Genomic DNA, 22,646 nt, shown 5'->3' with positions numbered 1-22,646 from the left:
GTTAAAAACATTATCACAAGCTCACCGTTTTGAATCGAGCTACGGCAAGCAGAGAGGTCTGAACACTGGCTGGTTATGAACTTGCTCAAACATTTATTTTGGATCATTTTTAACCCCAAAAAGTTACAGACTGCAGCTTTAAATACTATTTTTTTACAGTGAAATATTACAACAGTAGTATTTCTTATATTGTTTGATATTTGTATTTAGTAATAAGAATACTCATCATAGTAAAATAATACAAATTATTATTATTTTATATTCATGTTAATATATTGTTGTGAATGTTTTAGATTTGAACATAAGCTTCAGCTTTTTTATCTTTAATAGTGACTTAAATTGAGGTCTGTTCCTCATATCCAGAGATCATCAGATGATTTCAGGAGACAGAAGTGTGAATGAGCCACTTTCATGGTGTTTTAATGATGTTTTATGTCTGTTCTGCAGCTCGAGACGCTCTGATGAGTGTATAGATGAAAACTCGTCCTCTCACCGATGTCTCAGCGCTCAGGTTGTTGTAGATGATTCTGGTGAACGGATCAGAGGTACCAGAAATATCACGAGGAGCCAAATCTCTGAAACCAACACAAACACACACGATAATAAGCTTTGTGAAAGATTAATAGAAATTTAGGAGAAAGAGCTGATGCTTAAATACAACTGAAAACATTTACATGTGTGCATTCAGCCGATGCTTTACAATAGAGTGACAAAAGCAATCTGTCACAGTGCCAACAATATTTGTGATATACAATGGCAGGTTTATTAGAAAGCTAGAGATGCAGAAAGCGTGGGATGAGTGAAAGGAAAGTAACGCTCCTCACCGAGCCTCGATGACGTGACAGTGCAGGACGGTTCTCTGAGCGTCTCGGTGAAGCTCCAGATCCAGATGAATCTCACCCTGAACCTCCTCGTCTGGATCCACACGGCTCAGATTCAGCCAGTTATCCAAGCCTGCAGGAGCGGTTTACATTCTGAGCTTTCACTTATTCTCAAAGCACACTATTATTTGTATTCAGTGTACAGTATTTATATTGTGAACTGAACACAAATGAACTGCCAAAATGTGCCGTATACAGCCTGAATGTACTGCAGGTACTGTAGGCCTATCCCACAATGCAATGCAAACCTTCCTTTTCCTGGTGTGACAAATGTCAAGTAATATCAACAGTGAATCAGTGTTATTTTAGCATCACTGAGATATACTATTATATATTTTTATATATTTAGAATTAGTTTTTTTTCTGTTTTCATTTACTACTGTTAATAATAATTAGTTAATAGTTAATAATTAGTTTAGTTTAATTTATCTGTCTATATGGTTTAAGTTGTAGTTAAGTATAATAACCTGTGAATTTTAACATCTTGACTCATTTTATATTGCATTAAAGATTTAATATTTTAAATTGTTTTTTTGATTTTAGGTTAAGTTTTTGTAATGTTGTTGTTTTTGTCAAAACATAAACATTTTGTCATAAATATTTTTAATATGTCTATATATTTATTAAAATGTTGCTTTTAAATATTTTATTTCCGTTAACATTTATTTTATTTTAAGTAAAGGCTTTAGTTTTAGTTAACTATAATAACCATTACTTTATATTGAATAAAAAATGCAAAATATTTTATATTGAGTTAAAAATGCAAAATATTTAATCTCATATGTAATAAATAATATTTCTGAGATGATAACTTTAAGACTTTATGTATGCCACTCGCAGAATTAAACATGCAGTCTTGTCTTGTAAGGTTAATGAAGCACACTATGTTTGAACATTAATCAGTGCATACGGCATGCTCTTTTGCATTTTATATAAAAGCAGTATTCAGAATTCATGAAGTGATTTATTGGTTTGATTTATTATTTTAAAAAGGTTCTGCATACAGTAAACCCATTTTTGTCACATTTAAGAGGATGATGTTAAAGATGTTAACTGTTTTGCAATAAGTATGATAAAAAAATATTAAAACAGTGACATCACTCGCAGTTCATTTGTCACACTGGAAATGGAAGGTCAAGTCGTGCATATTGCATTGTGGGATACAAACGCAAGTATCAAACGCGAAACGCAAGTAGCTTTGTGGGCGGGTCTCGGGCGCTGTTGCTATTATACCAGCGGGATAAATGACTCTTGCGCCCGACGCAAATCTAAAATGTGTTGGTCTGAAGTCGCTTCATTACTCATAGGTGTGGTTTGGGCGTAACGTGAAATAAACCAATCAGAGCGTCATCTCACATTCCCTTTAAGAGCAGGAGCGCTTGTTCCATGGCGGATTGCTATTATAACGGCGGATTTGCCAGGAGCGGTTCACAGCCGAGGAGACCGACGTTCTCGTCAGGGCCGTAAAACACAGAGAAGTGACATTGGGGATGGAGAAACACACCCAGATTAGCTTCGGTTAAACAGGCGTATGATAATTTGGGTAAATGTGTAAGCTAGATTTATGCCTATTTTTCACATCTTCATGGACACCACAATGATTTCCCTCGTGTGGTAATATTTTTCCTTGTAACAATGTATGGTTTTCTAAAAATGAAAACTGCTTCTGTGTAGATGAGAGAATCAAAGTGTGTGTGCGTTGTGCTCACGCTACATTATGGCCAAGCATGCGCCCTTAAAACAGCATCTGAACGCGCCGCTGACTTTAGACGAGGTTTCTCCTGGTCAGTGGCGCAATTGTTTTCTGAAACTGCAAAATAGCACCAGGGAACGTTTGCGCCGGAACACGCCTCCTCTTTTCGCTGAACCGCCCCCGGGAGCGCAAGTTCATTCCCTAGTTAACCGACGTGCGTCTGTGGAGGGAAGAGTCCGCTGTGCGCCGGTGCAGAATAGGAATGACACATGCGTCGCTGTACAAAGTCAGTTGCGCTGGGTGTGAGATAGAGCCCACAGTGTGTTTGCACTCTTGGCTGTATTATTGTAGCAAACACGGTATGTCGTTTGAGTGTTTGCAAACATGCATACATAAAATTCACGTAATCATGCACAGTATACCAGCAAAAACGGATGTATGCTGATGTGATCATCATATTAAACCAGTACAGTTTGAGTTTACAGTTACAATAAATCCCTCATCTGAGAGTTTTACAGAGCCGAACGCTTCCCATGATCCTGTGGGTGAGGGGTGAGTCAGGCTTGACAGGCTGCAGTGATTCATGCAGGGCAAGTGCATGCTGGGAAGACATGAAACCCACTGTGGGGTGGCGTGCTCGCTAATACATCATGTGTGCGCCTATAATAACTAACAACTCCTCCGTTCCAGCTGAGAACAGCATGAGGGAATTACTGCAGGACGAAGGTGGACGAAATAATCACGGTGGTTTTAAACCCCGCGTTCACTTTCATAGCTCATGTTTTAGTGTTCAGTGAACAACACAACAAGATTGTGTCCAATTATTTCAGTTTCTGTGGTTTTATTTCTAATGAAAAATAAAACAGTAAACTATGATAGTATATCAACAGATTTGAATGCATGAATTTAAATGTGTTTTATGCAGTCACTTCCTGTTGCTCTTTACATTTAGATGCTTTTGGGACTTCACTTCCCTTCTCTCTTGAAGAATTTTGTTTTGCAAAAATCATATTTTTAGAAATGACAGCTGGCGCTGAACTTTTAAGAAGTATCTCTTCAAAATGATTTATTTTTAAAGAAATGAGAAGTGAGATCTATTTAATTTTGTATGTCTGGAGGATGAATGCAAATCAGTTCTAGGAAATATCTAACCAGCGTTCTGAATAAATCATAGAAGAAACACAAAATAACAAAGAATCATTTTCACTGTATATATTTGATAAGGTATGGCACCCCTTCTTAGATAAAGTTCTGGCTGATTTTATAGATCCCTTTTCTGGATATATATATATATATATATATATATATATATATATATAGATTATATATATAGTATTATGAGACATAAATCTGTTTTGGGTATGTTGTTTTCTTGCCTTGTATCACTTTTTTCTTTTCTTTTTTCTTTTTTTTTATATTGGATTTTTCTACTTGGAATAACAAGTGTACAGAAAACAGACCCATTCGACACAAATTAAAATTTAGATTATTTCCTCAATTAACAAAACCTAAACACATTGCATGTAAGAAACCTGTAAAATAAAGCCCGGCAATAAAGTAAAATGAGAACAGAATAACACATTAAAAGATAATTTGGAAGGGAAAAAAATTATTTAAAAACATATATATTAAAAGATAATGACAAAAAAGGAAGAAAAAAAAAAAAAAATATATATATATATATATATATACATTTATTAAAAATAAAATAAAAATATAAAAAATAAAAACTATATATATATATGTATTTAATTTTTTTATTCTTTATTTTTGTAATCATTTTTGTATAATTTTTATAAATATATATATATAGTTTTTATTTTTAATATTTGTATTTTATTTTTATTTATATATATATTTATATTTGTATATATATATATATTATATATATATATATAAAAATATAAAAATATAAATATAAGAAAAAAAAATATAAAAATATATATATATAGTTTTTATTTTTTATATTTTATATATATATATATATATATATATATAAAAATATAAATTTATTAAAAATAAAATAAAAATATAAAAAATAAAAACTATATATATATGTATTTAATTTTTTTATTCTTTATTTTTGTAATCATTTTTGTATAATTTTTATAAAAAAAAAATATACATAGTTTTTATTTTTAATATTTTTAATTTATTTTTATTTATATATATATATATAAATAAAAATATAAAAATATAAATATAAGAAAAAATATATATATATATCAAGTCAAGTCAAGTCATCTTCATTTATATAGCGCTTTTAACAATGTAGATTGTTTCAAAGCAGCTTTACAGAGATAAACGTATAATTTAAGGTAACAGAGATTGTTTTGGCTTTATAGTGGTTCTTTAATAAAGTTATTTTCCAGCTAAAGTTAGTTTTGATTGATTCGCTTCCGTGGCAACAATCATTTGATATTAAATTAGGGGCCGCTAAGACGACACCATTCTCTCTACACAGACTTTAAACACGAACCTGTGAGAAACGCTGATGGCGGTCACATGCGCATTAAGAACTGGTTCTATAGTTACGTGCGTTTGAATATATGTGCGCAGGTTTGGAATTCCCTACAAACCAAGCCTAAACAAAGTACTGGCATTTCCTTATAATTTTTGATACAGAATAAAAAAAAAAAAAAAAAAAAGAAATATAAAAAAAAATATATATATATAGTTTTTCTTTTTTATATTTTTAATATATATATATATATATATGTGTGTGTGTGTGTGTGTATTTAATTTTTTTATTCTTTATTTTTTTAATTATCTTTTAAAATATATGTTTTTAAATATGTACATTTTAAATATTTTATTTTCTCTCCAAATTATCTTTTAATGTGTTATTCTGTTCTCATTTTACTTTATTGCCGGGCTTTATTTTACAGGTTTCTTACATGCAATGTGTTTAGGTTTTGCTAATTGAGGAAATAATCTGAATTTTTATTTGCGTCGAATGGGTCTGTTTTCTGTACACTTGTTATTCCAAGTAGAAAAATCCCATATTAAAAAAGAAAAGAAAAAGTGATACAAGGCAAGAAAACAACATTCCCAAAACAGATTTATGTCTCATAAAACTGTAAAGGTCAGAAATAAGGAAAGTGACATGAATATATATATATATGTATCTTGGCAGTCATCAGACACGCTTACCTTTGTGTTGAGCAGCGATCACATCTTTACTCAGGGAGATTTTACCAATGACATCATCATGACTGTGGCATGAAACACAACATGAGATGCGTATTAATGATCAGACGTTTCCATATCAAACCATCATGACCATCAGCTCGTTCAGATTCACAGACAGACATAATGAAAACGAAATAAACAGACAGATCTACACTTTTAAAAAAGGTTCAATGAGATTCTGTTCATTATAAAGAACCCTTTATGCCAAAAAACAGAAATGTCTTAAATGATTGCCTAATACTTTCATGTTTAGTGGGTTACTTCAGTTATTTCTAGTGATAAAGTATATCTATGAGCTGCTTAATTCATCAAATTCAATAATAATAATAAATAAAACTATAACAAAATTAATTAATTTATACTAAATCCATCAAATGATCCCATGATGGGAACCCATGAAATGTTCTATATATGAAGCGCCTGACGGAACCTTTCAAGGTTCCATTTAGAACTTTTTCTTCTAAGAGTGATACAATGAAACACTCTTAAAATAAAGGTTCCAAAAGTTTTTTTTTTTCAGTGATGCCAAAGAAGAACCATTTCTGGTTCCACAAAGAACCTTTCGGTGAACAGATCTTAAAAGAACCATTTTAATAATCTAAACTAAAGAACCTTGTCCACTATAAGAAGCTTCGGTGCAATGGAGAGATTCCATGGATGTTAAAGTTTCTTAAACCTTAATAATAATAATAATAACCTTTATTTTTAAGAGTGAATGAAACACCTCAGTGTTTCTGTTCTGTTTCCCAGCACAAATATCTAAAACATTCTTAAATCAAGATATATTTACTGGAGAAGCAATGAAGTCAAGTCAAGTCACCTTTATTTATATAGCGCTTTTTACAATACAGATTGTATCAAAGCAGCTTCACATTGATAACATGAAAATAATACAACAAAGTTTGTTTCTAGAAGAAAATCGCGTCATCATCCACCTTAAGTAAGGCAGATCAATAATATTGCTGAATAAGAACAAATATCTGCCAATGGTGTCAAAAAAAAGCTTAATTTAAACAAGATTATTTTTCTGACCTCACAGATATCTATGAAAGCTTGTTTCCACCACACAATAAAACATTTTAAAAGATACTTGCGACTTTTTATCATACAATTGCGACTTTATTTCTCAGAATTGCGAGATATAAAGTCAGAATTGTATGATATAAACTCACAATTTTGACTTAATAACACTCAATTGCGAGTTTATATCATGCAATTCTGACTTTTTATCTCCCAATTGCGCGTTATAAAGTCAGAATTACGAGATAAAAAGTCGCAATTACCTTTTTATTTTTTATTCTGTGGCGGAAACAAAGCTGTCATAGATATCTGTTCTTGTTTTAAGCATAAATTTGATACATTTTTCAGAAAGCAAAACTTAACATCTTCACTCATTTTGCTTCTTCTCCAGTAAATGTCTCTTGATTTAGGAATGTTTGAATATTTGTGCTGGAAAACGAGACAGAAACAGAACGGAAGAACGTCATGTTTTCGCTGTGAGGAGAACTGAACAGACCAGAGCTGTGGTCATCACTCCATCTGTGTGTTTGTGCGTGCAAATGTTCTGCTGTGATTGTGAGTGTGTTCATTTATAAGCACTGCGTCGTGTGTGTTAGTGGGCAGACGGGTCTCCACAACGCAAACAAGAGCAGAGCCGTCCATCAGATGCTCGTTTACTCATCGAACCTCATGCGTTCTGGACACACACGTGAGCTTTTACACGTTTGTTACCTAATAGTGTCTTCATCCATGACGTAAAAGGTGAGCGTATGGAAGCCCGTTGGCAGGTGAAGGGTGTATTCTTCCCCCCAGAACGGATTCAAGTTCTTCCAGACGGTCGCAGTTCTGGACGGGACACAGAAAACACAGCAAACGCTCAGCGTCATTAGTTTCATACATGTATATGTATTAGAGCCTGAATTACAATCTGCCTGGATACAGAGAACAATTTAAATGGCCATAAGTGACGACGATGGAAAACAATCAATCAGTTCACCCAATTTCTCAAAGGGAGGCCTGAGCATTTCCATTTCAAAAGACACAAAGCTTTTTAAATATGCGCCACACCAGGTGTGCTGTTCAGGAAACTCTCACAATACAGCATGTGGAAGCAACGCAACACACAACCTCACGCGCAATCTTTTTTTGTTGTTGCAATTATGTAGTTCTCCGTGGTAACCAGCTAATGATGTAACGTGCATTAATGCTTTCATCATTTGCATTAGTGTCCAACTGTGGTCGATCAATTAGATCAATAACAACAGCGTGATCGGCACAATTAATCACCATGCAAGCAATCAATGATTACGATGGTTAATCGATCATGCAAAATAGTGACAAATGCAATATGAATGTGTTTAGAGATGTGGCTTATGCACTTTCACACACATGTACACATCTAGCTATATAAATGACGACTAAACTTGCATCTGTATATCTATAAACAGCACTTGGTGTTAGTTCTTCCTGTCAGTTTAAAATGCTGTGTGTGTGTGTGTGTGTTTATATATATATATATCCGGTGACTTAAAACTTCCCTGCCATAAATATTCTTTAGAGGCCATAAAACTGTTTTTGCAAGTAATGACACCAAAATTCACAATACTCTATTCCACTTTCGATACCACAGCTAGAACTACTAGACTAACTAATATAAATGTAAAAAATTATTAAAGACAAGTAACCCATCAGTAATTCAATAAGAACAAATCATCAAATTACAAGCAAAAGCACAAATAAATACAATATAACAAAGATACAAATGAAATAAACTGTGCTTTTCCGGTATATCTGACAGTGGTTTTCACGTACAGAAATTTCATAAAGTATGCAAATGTAATATACCACTCACTGTAAATTAAACATCCTTATTAATTAATTCTTATTAAAGTTACAAAGGTTATTCAGACAAGAGTGGTGGAGATTTGTTTTTCTTTGTTTGATTAACATTATAAACGCAGACGGCAGGAATATTAGGCTGCTGTCACTTTAAGAGCGAATGCACAGATCTAATAGACCCCTTTTGTGCCGACGTCACAGTTACGTCACGGCGGAAAACAAAGGGAAAACTGGAGGCGGTCAATACAAACCAGCACAGATTCGGCTACATAATAAGGAGCTTAAAATATTATTATTATAATTAAATGTCATCTTGTTGTGTTGTTGGGTGCAAGAATCGACGGAGTACAGGCTCCAATTTAAAATTTTATCGCATAATGTTTTCGAAACTATTGTGATTATTTGTGAATCATCTATGATTGTATAGACTACATTGTTATGTTGGATTGTGACAACTTTTTGAAGAACCTGGTAAGAAAAAATAATCAAATACATAGTTAAAAAAAGAATTTGGCTGTATCTGGAATTTTTATTTCTAGAAAATATTCACATCATTAAAATTGCACTGTAATGTCACTCTTTACATGGTCGTCTTCTTGGCGCTGGCTAGGCAGAACTGTGGATCGTACCACACAACACAAGTCTTGTACGTGACCATTCAGCACACAGTTATAGGCATCTAAAGATTTATATGCCCTCAGTTTCTCTTTACGCTCAGTTTCTCTATCGGGTCGGTGTAGAAGTCAGGCCACTCAATCGAGGTAGTGTTAACGTTAATCCTGTCAGATCGTCCATCCATTGAATGAGCGTGTATGGGTTGGACAATCTGGTTTTGTCCGTTAAAATGAACTTTTGCAAATAACAATCACGGTCCTGGACAGTGAGTGACCTTGCACATTAAGATAAAATCTGATTTTCTCCAGTCATTGTTAAAAAACAAGCTAACAAAACTTGCAAACTAGCGTTAGTGAAGCGGCCAGGGGAATCTTTCTGCCTCCAGCTAAGCTCCGCCCACAACTGGAAAGGGGTCTACACTCACCTAAAGGATTATTAGGAACACCTGTTCAATTTCTCATTAATGCAACGTATCTAATCAACCAATCACATGGCAGTTGCTTCAATGCATTTAGGGGTGTGGTCCTGGTCAAGACAATCTCTTGAACTCCAAACTGAATGTCAGAATGGGAAAGAAAGGTGATTTAAGCAATTTTGAGCGTGGCATGGTTGCTGGTGCCAGACGGGCCGGTCTGAGTATTTCACAATCTGCTCAGTTACTGGGATTTTCACGCACAACCATTTCTAGGGTTTACAAAGAATGGTGTGAAAAGGGAAAAACATCCAGTATGCGGCAGTCCTGTGGCCGAAAATGCCTTGTTGATGCTAGAGGTCAGAGGAGAATGGGCCGACTGATTCAAGCTGATAGAAGAGCAACTTTGACTGAAATAACCACTCGTTACAACCGAGGTATGCAGCAAAGCATTTGTGAAGCCACAACACGCACAACCTTGAGGCGGATGGGCTACAACAGCAGAAGACCCCACTGGGTACCACTCATCTCCACTACAAATAGGAAAAAGAGGCTACAATTTGCACGAGCTCACCAAAATTGGACAGTTGAAGACTGGAAAAATGTTGCCTGGTCTGATGAGTCTCGATTTCTGTTGAGACATTCAGATGGTAGAGTCAGAATTTGGCGAAAACAGATGAGAGCATGGATCCATCATGCCTTGTTACCACTGTGCAGGCTGGTGGTGGTGGTGTAATGGTCTGGGGGATGTTTTCTTGGCACACTTTAGGCCCCTTAGTGCCAATTGGTCATCGTTTAAATGCCACGGCCTACCTGAGCATTGTTTCTGACCATGTCCATCCCTTTATGACCACCATGTACCCATCCTCTGATGGCTACTTCCAGCAGGATAATGCACCATGTCACAAAGCTCGAATCATTTCAAATTGGTTTCTTGAACATGACAATGCGTTCACTGTACTAAAATGGCCCTCACAGTCACCAGATCTCAACCCAATAGAGCATCTTTGGGATGTGGTGGAACGGGAGCTTCGTGCCCTGGATGTGCATCCCACAAATCTTCATCAACTGCAAGATGCTATCCTATCAATATGGGCCAACATTTCTAAAGAATGCTTTCAGCACCTTGTTGAATCAATGCCACATAGAATTAAGGCAGTTCTGAAGGCGAAAGGGGGTCAAACACAGTATTAGTATGGTGTTCCTAATAATCCTTTAGGTGAGTGTATATAATGATACTGATACACATGCGTTTACTTTCTCAACTGTTTGCGTTCACTTAAGACATAACCGAATATTATTACTAGGATATCGCTATTTTTAACATAATTTTGCGTGAATTTGTCCGCTCAACTGAAAGAAGACTCAGTTTAGTTTTCGCGGCTTTTCTGGGCGGTCGCATCGTATGTTTGCGCACACTAAACTTTCCACACAGCGCAACTTCTTGCGCTTGAATATTTAAATTGGCAGGGCTTAAACATTCGTGACGATGCATCCGTCAACTGTCCCGAGCGTCGCTCATGTTTGTTCACATTCATGCATTGCTAGAATTCATGAAAATGTTACCGGCCAACTGGCGAGTGACACCGTTTCATATACTAACCAACACTGAATTTTACTCGCATTTGGCGCTTGGCAAGTGTTAATTTTAAACCCGTGTGTGTGTGTGTGTGTATATCCATAAACATATACAGTCAAACCAAAAATAATTCAGACACCAGATTATTTTACTAGTGTGTGCAGGACACTATAGTTCATTTACAAGAGAGGAGAGCAAAACTAGAGTAAACCGTGACATATTATACCCAAATATTCTTCATACAGTGACTACCAGTAAAATTTATAACAATTTGGGTGTAATTACACTACACAGTGTAGCTTTAATTGTATTTCTTTAACATTGCAACCTTTTTACACACAGACTGAACAAAATGAAGCATTGCTTGGTGATTGGTTGAGCTAAACTAGTATTATCTAATTTTGTAGTTAAATTTAACAGCTGACAGATATTCAACATAATTCATGTGTGAGACAGTCTAACAGAAGGACGGACAAAACCAGTCAAATATCAACTGATTTATACACACACACACACACACACACACACACACACACACACATATATATATATACACACACAAACTTTTATGTTAGATGTGATTAATCGAATTGAAAGGCTGACAGCACTTCTATATTAAGTACACACACAGGTAAGAATGTGTCACTCACCTGGCCACGACCTCATTGTCAACTTTGACGATGCAGTACGGGTCACTGGTTCCAGAACTGGACAAAAACACACAACACCATCATCATCATCCTCATCCTCATCATGTCAACAGCATTATAACTCCAGATCAAACACTTGAGATCATAATCGGATCAGCAGCATGACTCTCATGCAACACCTTTCAGACAAGCCGAGTTGTTTTGCGAGAACTTACACATCTTTTGCAGGCAGATTTCGTCCCTCGACGATGCGAAAGTACAGAGAAGTGTTTGTGGCCATGATCGCAGGAGCTTCATGTCACTGAAGATCTGCAGGGATGCTGGATTAGAGACGCTCAAACATCAGCACTGCACATCTAAACGAGGAATTCATAACATAAGTTCTGCTAATTAAATCATAACGGCACTAAAAGAAAAAAGAAAACCCTTCTATCTTCTGTAGAATACCTAAATCATGATGGTCAGGTGATGATTTGTTCAGATCAACGCTGGAGTGGCTTCATCTGTCCAATCCATCCACGCGTAACTCCATATTCGTGTCATTCATCTTGAGCCCATCAGTTTATGCATTTTCTGAAGTCATTATATTATCTACATGCATTAGTCTCGATGTTACAGCGCGCGAGTCGTGATGCTTCTGACTCTGTTCTCGGATGATGATGAGATGATGATGAGGAGACTTCAGTGATGCTGATGAGAAACTGAGGGAACAGCGACATCTGCTGGTGAGCGGCGCACAGCGCAATTAAACATTACACAAATGAAATTAAATTAAATTAAAACATTTAGAACAGTGATTAAAAACAACAGTAAGAGGGGAAAACCCGTGGGAAACGTGTTTTGAGAAAGAAAAGGAAAATTATGAATGCGATAAAACGAGTAGCCTACAATAAGAAATAATAATTATTAGTATATATATATATATATATACACAAAAAAATAATCTTATTTTGTATCATTGTCTATGTTTAAAATAGTAAATTATTATTTAAAACTCTAAGGCATATAAAAGGGCAGCCCTGCGTGCTGAAGGACCTCAGGACGACGCTGCTGCGCATGCGCTAACCTCCACACACACATTTCAAAACAATCATCATCATCTTCACTTGAATCTCTAATATAAGCATGCTGTACATTCAGTGAAAGTTTGTATTTGTATTTAAACTCGACACACCTTAAACATTCATCTTTACGTCTCTGGGACTTGAAACATAAAGCGGGTAAGAGTTTCGTTCAGTTTTATCTCTTTTAGTAATGAGATGATGCAGTTCTTTAAAGCCATCAGAGTCTGAAAAGAAACAAACGGTGAATACATAATTCATATTGATTTCATATTTTTATTTGCAGTCAGTATATAAGCTAAACTATCTATGTTCGATTATCCTCCTTATTGCATTTGCTTAAGACTTCATATTCAATTTCTACTACTTTCTAGGCATATTTTGGTAATATGTATTTATTTAGATGTTAATCTTTATTTTATCTACTACAGTCAATACTTATATTTAATCTCAATAATAACAATTTAAGTCTTAAATGTAGTGTGTTTACAGTTGCCAAGTTACTTAATTCAGCTACGACCAGTGTTATTGTAGTTTTATTTATATTGTAAGTATATTAGATTTTATTTTATATTTTCGTTTTATTTATTTTTAGTGTAAGTTTAAGTAATTTTGTTATGTGTGTTTGTTCATTTTACTAGGTTTTTAAAATGTGATGTTTTTAATGTTTTTTCTTCAAAATCTTGATTTTCTTCTTTTATTTTGCTTTAGCTTTATTTCAGTCAGCGAAAACAATTTTAATAATTTCAGTGTTAGTTAAAGATAACAACACTGAGTAAAAGCATACATATGTACATATTTGTATTTATACAGCTGTATATACAGTACATAACGCACAAATCTGTACATAGGTTTTCTGCTCCAGATGTGTACCACTTTAGTATTATTATTATTTTCTTTCTTAGTCCTATTTAAATGTTCTTCATATTAATGTCATATATGTATGTATGTACTCAGAGATTCTGAATAAACACAACTAATTCCTTGTGTGTTTTCACTTTGCGAATGAAGCTCATTCTGATTGTGAGTGTGACTCATCCCGTCAGATGTATTGATTTATAATGAGCTCTTTTCTCCTTCCCACAGGGGCTGAATGTGTGATGGACACGTACTGCAGTGATGATCAGTCTGATGCTGCCAGACAACAAGAGAGACACTATTACCTGCTGTCAGAGCTGCAGGCGCTCGTGAAGGACCTGCCCAGGTACAGACATCACACCACACCAGTTCACACCAGACCAGATCAGATCACACCACACCAGATCACACCACACCAGATCACACCACACCAGTTCACACCACACCAGTTCACACCACACCAGTTCACACCACACCAGATCACACCACACCAGTTCACACCACACCAGTTCACACCACACCAGTTTACACCACACCAGTTCACACCACACCAGTTCACACCACACCAGTTAACACCACACCAGATCACACCACACCACACCACACCAGTTCACACCACACCAGATCACACCACACCAGATCACACCACACCAGTTCACACCACACCAGTTTACACCACACCAGTTCACACCACACCAGTTCACACCACACCAGATCACACCACACCACACCAGTTCACACCACACCAGTTCACACCACACCAGATCACACCACACCAGATCACACCACACCAGATCACACCACACCAGATCACACCACACCACACCAGTTCACACCACACCAGTTCACACCACACCAGATCACACCACACCAGATCACACCACACCAGATCACACCACACCACACCAGTTCACACCACACCAGATCACACCACACCAGATCACACCACACCAGATCACACCACACCAGATCACACCACACCAGATCACACCACACCAGATCACACCACACCAGATCACACCACACCACACCAGTTCACACCACACCAGTTCACACCACACCAGATCACACCACACCACACCAGTTCACACCACACCAGTTCACACCACACCAGATCACACCACACCAGATCACACCACACCAGATCACACCACACCAGATCACACCACACCAGATCACACCACACCACACCAGTTCACACCACACCAGTTCACACCACACCAGATCACACCACACCAGATCACACCACACCAGATCACACCACACCAGATCACACCACACCAGATCACACCACACCAGATCACACCACACCACACCAGTTCACACCACACCAGTTCACACCACACCAGATCACACCACACCAGATCACACCACACCAGATCACACCACACCAGATCACACCACACCACCAGATCAGATCACACCAGTTCACACCACACCAGTTCACACCACACCAGATCACACCACACCAGATCAGTGTTCAAAAAAATGTGAAACAGTCTGTTTGACAATTTAATAATACTCGAATACTAATGTCCATTAACGGGGTGGTATAATGCCCTTTTCATAAGATGTAAAGTAAGTCTCTGATGTCCCCAGAGTGTGTGTGTGAAGTTTCAGCTCAAAATACCCCACAGATATTTTTATACAGCATGTTAAAGTTGTCACTTTTTGAGGGTGAGCAAAAACACAGTGTTTTGTGTCTGTTCCTTTAAATGCAAATGAGCTGCTACTCCCGGCGCAGGGGCGGAGCTTCGATTACCTCACACACACATGCATTGAAAATTTCTAAAACTTTTAGCCTTTTATGTTCAAACCGGGGTCAGACAATGATGGAGAGACTCAAGAAGAAGTGACACCATGTAGAAGCAACAGGACATTTCTGAATGGTTAGATGATGAATTTATGAAGCTGATGTGTAGTTATCTTCTAGTCATTGATTAGCATATTCTGTCTTGATAATCTATGAATCGTGTTCCGGGGGCGGGGTTTATGTAAATTTTAGGGTTTGTGATGTCACTAACCCCTGAAGAAGCTCACTGTAGTCTCTACCAGCCGTTTGTTGTAGTCCTTAAAAAGCGATTTCTGTAAAAGCAAATATCTCCCTTTGCTCTGAACTTTGAGCGTCGTAACTTTGCAGATGTTGTTTATGATCAAACAGCAGCATTACACACTAACTAAAGTTAGAAAAGTCAAATCATAATCAACCACCCCTTTAACAGATTTGGTAGTTCCCCTTTTACAAATCAACACATATATATAAAAAATATAATGTTTATCGATCCTTTGGCAGACTAAACACTTTCTACCATGTCTGCTCTTGTAAGTGGAGTAATAAGTGTGTTTGTTTCAGCTCGTTTCAGCAGCGTCTGTCGTACACCACGCTCAGTGATCTGGCTCAAGCGCTCATCGACGGGACGGTGTATGAAATAGTGCAAGGGCTGCTGGACATTCAACATCTGACGGAGAAAAACCTCTATAACCAGAGACAGAAACTACACAGCGAACACAGAGGTGTGTGTGAGAGTGTTTCAGGCCATACTGAAAACAAGGAGTGTGTGATTTGTGTATCTTTCTGTTTCAGCGCTCAAGCAGGATTTGGTTCGGAAACACAAACAGGCTCTGCAAGCGTGCAAGTCTCATAATTTGGCCGTTATGAAAACCAATCAGCGAGCCGAAAATGAGGTAAGATGGACCGTTGGTGTGTTTTTATCGAGTCCTACAGCGAACACTGCCTGACCGTCACCGTTTCAGGCTCTCGATCAGCGAGTGAAAGATGAGCAGAGGATGATGGATGAGAAGATCGTGGCTGAAATGGATCAGAAGGTTCTGGATCAACAGAACACGCTGGAGAAAGCAGGCGTACCGGGTTTCTACATCACCACCAACCCGCAGGTCAAGCTCTTCACAGCAAACAAAAACATCTTCTAAGAGTGTTTTGCTAATGTTCTTACTAGGGCTGTCACTTTTTTTTCGATATTCGAATATGCATTCAAACATGACGTGAAATATCCGAATATATCTGGTTTTTAAAGTGCCATGTTTTGCGCATTTTTTTTACAGTCTATGATTAGACCGTTTGCTTTTTATTTTATTGTTTGCCATCTCATCCAGTAGCGGCCGCTCTAAACGTATTGTAGCGTTGGCCCATGACCAAATCAAGCGAATTATAGCCAATAGCCAGCTTGTTTTGAAAATGGATGATAATGACAAGACTAAAGAGTCCGCGCTGTAATTCCTGACTATCACACACACACACACACACACACGACCCACAGGAAAGACGCGTGTCAGTATCGAGTTCTCTTTCGGGCTTGAACAAACCATAACACACAAATTATGCCAAATGTCCGTTTTGTCGAGTGTCCTCATAAGAGCAGTCTTAAATGATTTAAATAAAGTCTTAAATGAACGTAGAGATGTGAGAAAATGGGACGCGTGTCAGATTGCGTCTCTGTCCGCAGCGGCTGCTCTTAAAGTGTCATTAATGTTAATCAAAGAACAAAGGTAAGAGAGTACATTACTCACTCAGACCCGGCGCCGGGATGATTATTATACCGCTAGCCTAATCATGAATGCACTCCGCTATCTTTAACACATCTCCGGCGAACGGCTTCTTCACGCAAAAGAAAAACTCTTCATGAAGCGTAGTGAAATTCAGCGATGGATCGAGGTTGTTCGTTAACTTCATTTTACATTTTACTCGTAGATATTCGAATATTTACATTGCTTGATATTTGATATCCGTTCTAATTTGATTTTTCTCAAAAGTGACAGCCCTAGCTCTTACTAAGTTATGGAAAAAAGAGAGTTTGGGTTTAGGGTTCTCTGAACGTTAAGGTATTTTGCAAACATTATGAGAACGATACTTTTAAATGTTCTCTGAATATTTTAAAACCAGCAGTAAGATTAAAAAACGTTAGATGAACGTCCAACTAAAACCTCATATCAAAAGTTATTAAAGACCAGATTCTAGATTCTTATTAAAGACAAACATTCTGTGGAGTGCAACAATGCTTTTTCAGCGGCGTTGGTTCCAGAAGTATTTATTTCCATTAATTTCTCCCATAGGGATTTCAAAAAAATCTTTGTTATAACAGCTGTTATAACAATGTTATAAGCCATGAACCAAGCTAACCAGTTACGAGGTGAATCATAACTCTTCAAACTTTGATTTTGAAGCAAAAAACTTTGTAAAAATCTGACGAAAATACAAAGGTTCAAGACTGTGAACTTTACGGCTTTAGTGAAGGAAAGGACTACAATCCCATGAAGCATTGCGAACAGCATAATTCAATTACAAATGATGGAGAAATATAAAACTACTCATGTAAAAATGTTGATTACATCTATATAAACATTATTTTGCGGTGTTTCATGGGAGTGGGCGGAGCTATTTTGGCGTGGTTTGCTTGTTTAGACTTTGATTGGTGTAATTTTCTGTACAGCATCATGGGTAATGTAGTTTTTCACCTCAAATTCCACTGTTACACATGATCATTTAAAAAAATAATATTGGCAGATGGTTTCAACAGAAGCAAATACCATCGCGTAACAACCTTGTAGCTCACAGTGGAGTTAATTAGTTATAGTTAAAAATCAGTTTGAAAATGAAAGGGGTTTTTACTTCCGGAACCGACTGTTGCGCTCCATGAATGTTACTTGAAGAATGTTTGTTCTTAAAGGGGTGGTTGATTATGATTTGACTTTTCTAACTTTAGTTAGTGTGTAATGTTGCTGTTTGATCATAAACAACATCTGCAAAGTTACGACGCTCAAAGTTCAAAGCAAAGGGAGATATTTGCTTTTAAAGAAATCGCTTTTTAAGGACTACAACTAACGGCTGGTAGAGACCACAGGATATTCCTCCCGGGTTAGTGACATCACCAACCCTCAAATTTACATAAACCCCACCCCCAGAACACGATTTATAGATTATCATGACAGAATATGCTAATCAATGACTAGAAGATAACTACACATAAGCTTCATAAATTCATCAACTAACATTCAGAAATGTCCTGTTGCTTCTACATGTTGTCTCTTCTTCTTGAGTCTCTCCATCATTGTCTGACTTATGTTTGAACATAAAAGGCTAAAAGTTTTTGAAATTTTCAGTGCGTGTGTGTGTGTGAGGTAATCGAAGCTCCTCCCCCTGTGCCGGGAGCAGCAGCTCATTTGCATTTAAAGGAACAGACACAAAAACAGTGCGTTTTTGCTCACCCTCAAAAAGTGACAACTTTAACATGCTATATAAAAATATCTGTGGGGTATTTAGAGCTACAACTTCACACACACACTCTGGGGACATCAGATACTTGTTTTACATCTTGTGAAAAGGGCATTATACCACCCCTTTAACTTTGAGAGAACCTTGATTGATGTTCTGAGAACGTTCCCTGCTAGCTGGGTTACTCCTACTCTTTCGCTCTTTCCAAGCCGGTTTTCTGTGTGTGGCAGGAGGTGATGATGCAGATGAATCTGCTGGAACTGGTCCTGAAGCTGCAGCAGAAAGAGACTGTTTCCGGATCTCTGCCGTGAGAGACTCGACCGCATGATTTCTGATGGTGTTGAAAGACTCCAACACCAGTCAAGCTTCTCAGCTGAATGTGAATCACCTGATTTGATTACAGTAGGACGTCAGACCTTCAGAAGTGTTGGGATCTCTTTTTGTTGACGTTTATGATGATGATGGGCTGGAAAGGTCAATAACATGACCCTGGACAAGACTGAAAAAGTGCCCACATGAACTTTCCTTTTGACATTAAATATTGTTTTGTAGATGTATATAAAATTGATTTGCATCCAAGGTCGTTGGCAAACATTCAGTGCTCTGTTATGATTTGTGTTATTTGTGAAGCAACTGTATTATAAAAATAAAATATGACAGTCTGTGTTTGTTGATTTATTTTTTGATCAGGCTTTGCATAATTAAATCAGAATGCTTGATTGCAGATCAGAAGCTTGACCGTCTGCTTTTTGCTTTAATGAAAAAGTGTTTAAATGTGTTGGGAGAATTTTAAACCATTGATTTTAGGCAATGAGATGAAGGCGTTTTATCACTCAACATGTGAGTATGGTCTTTTATTGGCTTTTATTGACTGTACTCTTATGATTTATGACTTCTGTTTTCTTGTTGTTTTTCACCAGGGTAATTGATGAGAAAATCAGGTTATTGTACTAGTTTCCATTCTGAACACAGCCAACACAGGGATACGGACGTCAGAAATCAAGATCTCACGATCACACTATCTCAGGTACAGTTGTGTGATCTTACTGTCCTTTAACATTTATAAATGACCTTCAGAAGAAGCTTCTGGAAGGCAGGCTTAAGAAAGTAAGTGGTATCTACTAGTTTACTGTGTGTTTGCTGCTGGTTATTGTGGGGATTTTCTCTAGAGGCCGTAAATTGTTCTACAACAATATCCATCTTTACTGAGAAGCTTCTGCTGATATTGATCGCTTAAGCAGAAATCAACACTTTCAGCATTAAGAAACACACTAGACCTCACAAACACAACTGAAGTACAGCAGCAGAAACTAACAGAAGATCTTGATGACAGGGCTGGAAACAGACGTCTGATCTCAGAGGATTCAGGAGACTTCACGAGTTCACAGCTATATTTAAATACCTTTTTAATTTTCAACATTTTCAAAAGTTTAACAACTAAAACTAAAATTATATAGACATTAAAAAAACTAATAAAATGAACAAAAAACTGACTAAAATGTATATATATATATATATATGTATATATATATATATATATATATATATATATATATATATATATATATATATATATATATATATATATATATAAACTTTGACCAAGCTGTAGTTTGCCTTTTTTGCAGAATAGTCAAATAAATACTTAACGAGGTTTAGTATTTTGTTTTCCTTCATATTTAAAAATATAAAATATTTTACTCATATTTTGGTTGAATTGTGTGTGCATATATATACAAATGTGTATGTGTATATATATATATATATATATATATATATATATATATATATATATATATATATATATATATATATATATATATATATATATATACTTCCATACATACACATTTGTATATATATGCATATATATATATATATATATGCATATTTGTGTATATATATATATATACACACACACACACGCATGCAATTAAACCATCAAAATATGAGTCAAATATTTTATATTTTTAAATCAGCAATAAAATAAATTAATAGGACAGCAATAAATACTTAACAAGGTTTAGTGTTTTGTTTTCCTTTATATTTAATAATTTAAAATATTTTACTCCTATTTTGATGGTTTAATGGCATATGTGTGTGTATATATATATATATATATATATATATATATATATATATATATATATATATATCAAAATATGAGTAAAATGTTTTATATTTTTAAAAATGAAGGAAACCAAAACACTAAACCTTAAATATTTATTTGACAATTATTCGGCAAAAAGGCAAACTACAGCTGCAGGTTTTATTTTTACATGCAAATAAAAAAAATGTGCTCAGAAAAACAAAAAGCTGACATAAAAAGCATATATCGTCTAAAACATAATCAGTTATTAATATTGCGTTGGTTCTCTATTGTTTTTGCACGTGTTCATAATTTCTTTGTATGACAGCTTGGTCAAAAATGATGTCCCACAATTTGTCATATTTCATCGACTCCAAGCACTATGCACCAAACAATATGATCACAAAATCTTAAACAAATTTTGAATAATATTTGAATAAAGGGTGAAGATGAACCTTTGTCCCCTGTGTTTTCACTTCTGGCCACTACTAAATATAACTATAGTAGTATCGCAATGTTAAAATAACACTGATTAACTTTTGATTGCCGTGTTTGTCATCTCTTTTCTAGATCTTTTTTGAAACTCTAGAGCAGATAAATGTGTGATTTACTGGGGTCTTTTTCTCAGGAGAAACATCTGAGACTTTCCATGTGTTCTCTGTTTAATCTCACATGCTGTCTAGGAGAAACGGCTGAGATTTCATCTGTGTTTTCTGTGAGATGTGTGACCCTGACCTAGCAAAATGTCCTAATGCGTTTCGCGATGTATTCTGTCCTCTGAGTGTTCGGGATTGTTTTAGGTTTTGCTGTATGAAAGTCCTCCCGTTGAAGAAAATCACCAAGCTGTCAGATCTTAAAAGGTTAGAAGGTCCATAAACCGCTTCAAATCTGTCACATTTCTGCAGGTCTGACTTTTACATGCACTCTTAAAATGACCACTTCAAACCTTTTATGATCGGAGCATTTATGGCTGTTTGTGAGCTTTATGACCTTTTATTGCAAGAAGAAGAAAAAACACTGCAGGTGATACTTTACATTTAGCTTGAAAAGGAGTGAAAATGCAGGGGATTCAGTTGTTTTTTGTGCGAAATGTGTTTACTGAAATGAGCAACAATAAATACCAAAGAATAAGAGTAACAGCTAAATAAGAAACGGGATGTGGTGTCATTGGTCTTAAGTTCAGGGTCTGTAAGATTTTGTCTTTTTTTTTTTTAAATAAGTCTCTTCTGCTCACCGAGGCTGTATTTATTTGATCAAAAATACAGTAAAAAATATGAAAAATTATTGTTATTTAAAGTAGCTGTTTTCTATGTGAATATACAGTAAAGTGTAATTTATATCCTGTGATCAAAGCTGAATGTTCAGCATCATTACTCCAGTCTTCAGTGTCACATGATCCTTCAGAAATCACTCTAATATGATGATTTGATGCTCAAGACACATTTCTGATTATTATAAGTGTTGAAAACTGTCACGTTATATTTTTCAGGATTCTCAACAGAGACCTAGAGTAATAATGAAATGCTCCAGCTAGTCATGGGCGGCAGA

At 36.0% G+C, this 22,646-nt stretch overlaps 2 protein-coding genes across 2 annotated transcripts in view; one reads left to right on the top strand and one right to left on the bottom strand.

Moving 5' to 3' along the window:
* The window catches only part of rasal1 (RAS protein activator like 1), a gene marked incomplete at its 5' end in the record, with an annotated part of 35,886 nt that extends 23,746 nt beyond the window's left edge, over positions 1-12,140 (bottom strand). Inside the window, 6 exons of the mRNA XM_081349124.1 lie at positions 494-575; positions 825-954; positions 5,728-5,789; positions 7,498-7,611; positions 11,861-11,917; positions 12,076-12,140. Coding sequence (XP_081205250.1) covers positions 494-575; positions 825-954; positions 5,728-5,789; positions 7,498-7,611; positions 11,861-11,917; positions 12,076-12,140 — 510 coding nt within the window. The remainder of the gene's footprint in view (positions 1-493; positions 576-824; positions 955-5,727; positions 5,790-7,497; positions 7,612-11,860; positions 11,918-12,075) is intronic.
* Positions 12,141-12,892: 752 nt separating this feature from the next.
* On the top strand, positions 12,893-20,433 carry dgcr6 (DiGeorge syndrome critical region gene 6). The gene is made up of 6 exons (XM_081349123.1): positions 12,893-13,080; positions 14,008-14,125; positions 16,133-16,293; positions 16,364-16,464; positions 16,534-16,674; positions 19,240-20,433. The coding sequence occupies exons 2-6, from the start codon at positions 14,022-14,024 to the stop codon at positions 19,318-19,320; spliced, it is 588 nt and encodes a 195-aa protein (XP_081205249.1). The 5' UTR covers positions 12,893-13,080; positions 14,008-14,021; the 3' UTR covers positions 19,321-20,433.
* The last annotated feature ends 2,213 nt before the right edge of the window (positions 20,434-22,646 follow it).

The sequence above is a fragment of the Scardinius erythrophthalmus genome, assembly GCF_964197995.2.
Source record: "Scardinius erythrophthalmus genome assembly, chromosome: 20".
Lineage (NCBI taxonomy): Eukaryota > Metazoa > Chordata > Actinopteri > Cypriniformes > Leuciscidae > Scardinius > Scardinius erythrophthalmus.
The sequence above is the reverse complement of the archived record's forward strand: the minus strand, read 5'-3'. Positions and strand labels throughout refer to the sequence as shown.

Excerpts from the sequence above, each read along its gene's own strand:
- dgcr6 (XM_081349123.1), top strand. The coding sequence starts at position 14,022 with ATGGACACGTACTGCAGTGATGATCAGTCTGATGCTGCCAGACAACAA. Across the intron at positions 14,126-16,132 it reads CTCGTGAAGGACCTGCCCAG|CTCGTTTCAGCAGCGTCTGT; the intron begins GTACAGACATCA and ends TGTTTGTTTCAG. Across the intron at positions 16,465-16,533 it reads ATCAGCGAGCCGAAAATGAG|GCTCTCGATCAGCGAGTGAA; the intron begins GTAAGATGGACC and ends TCACCGTTTCAG.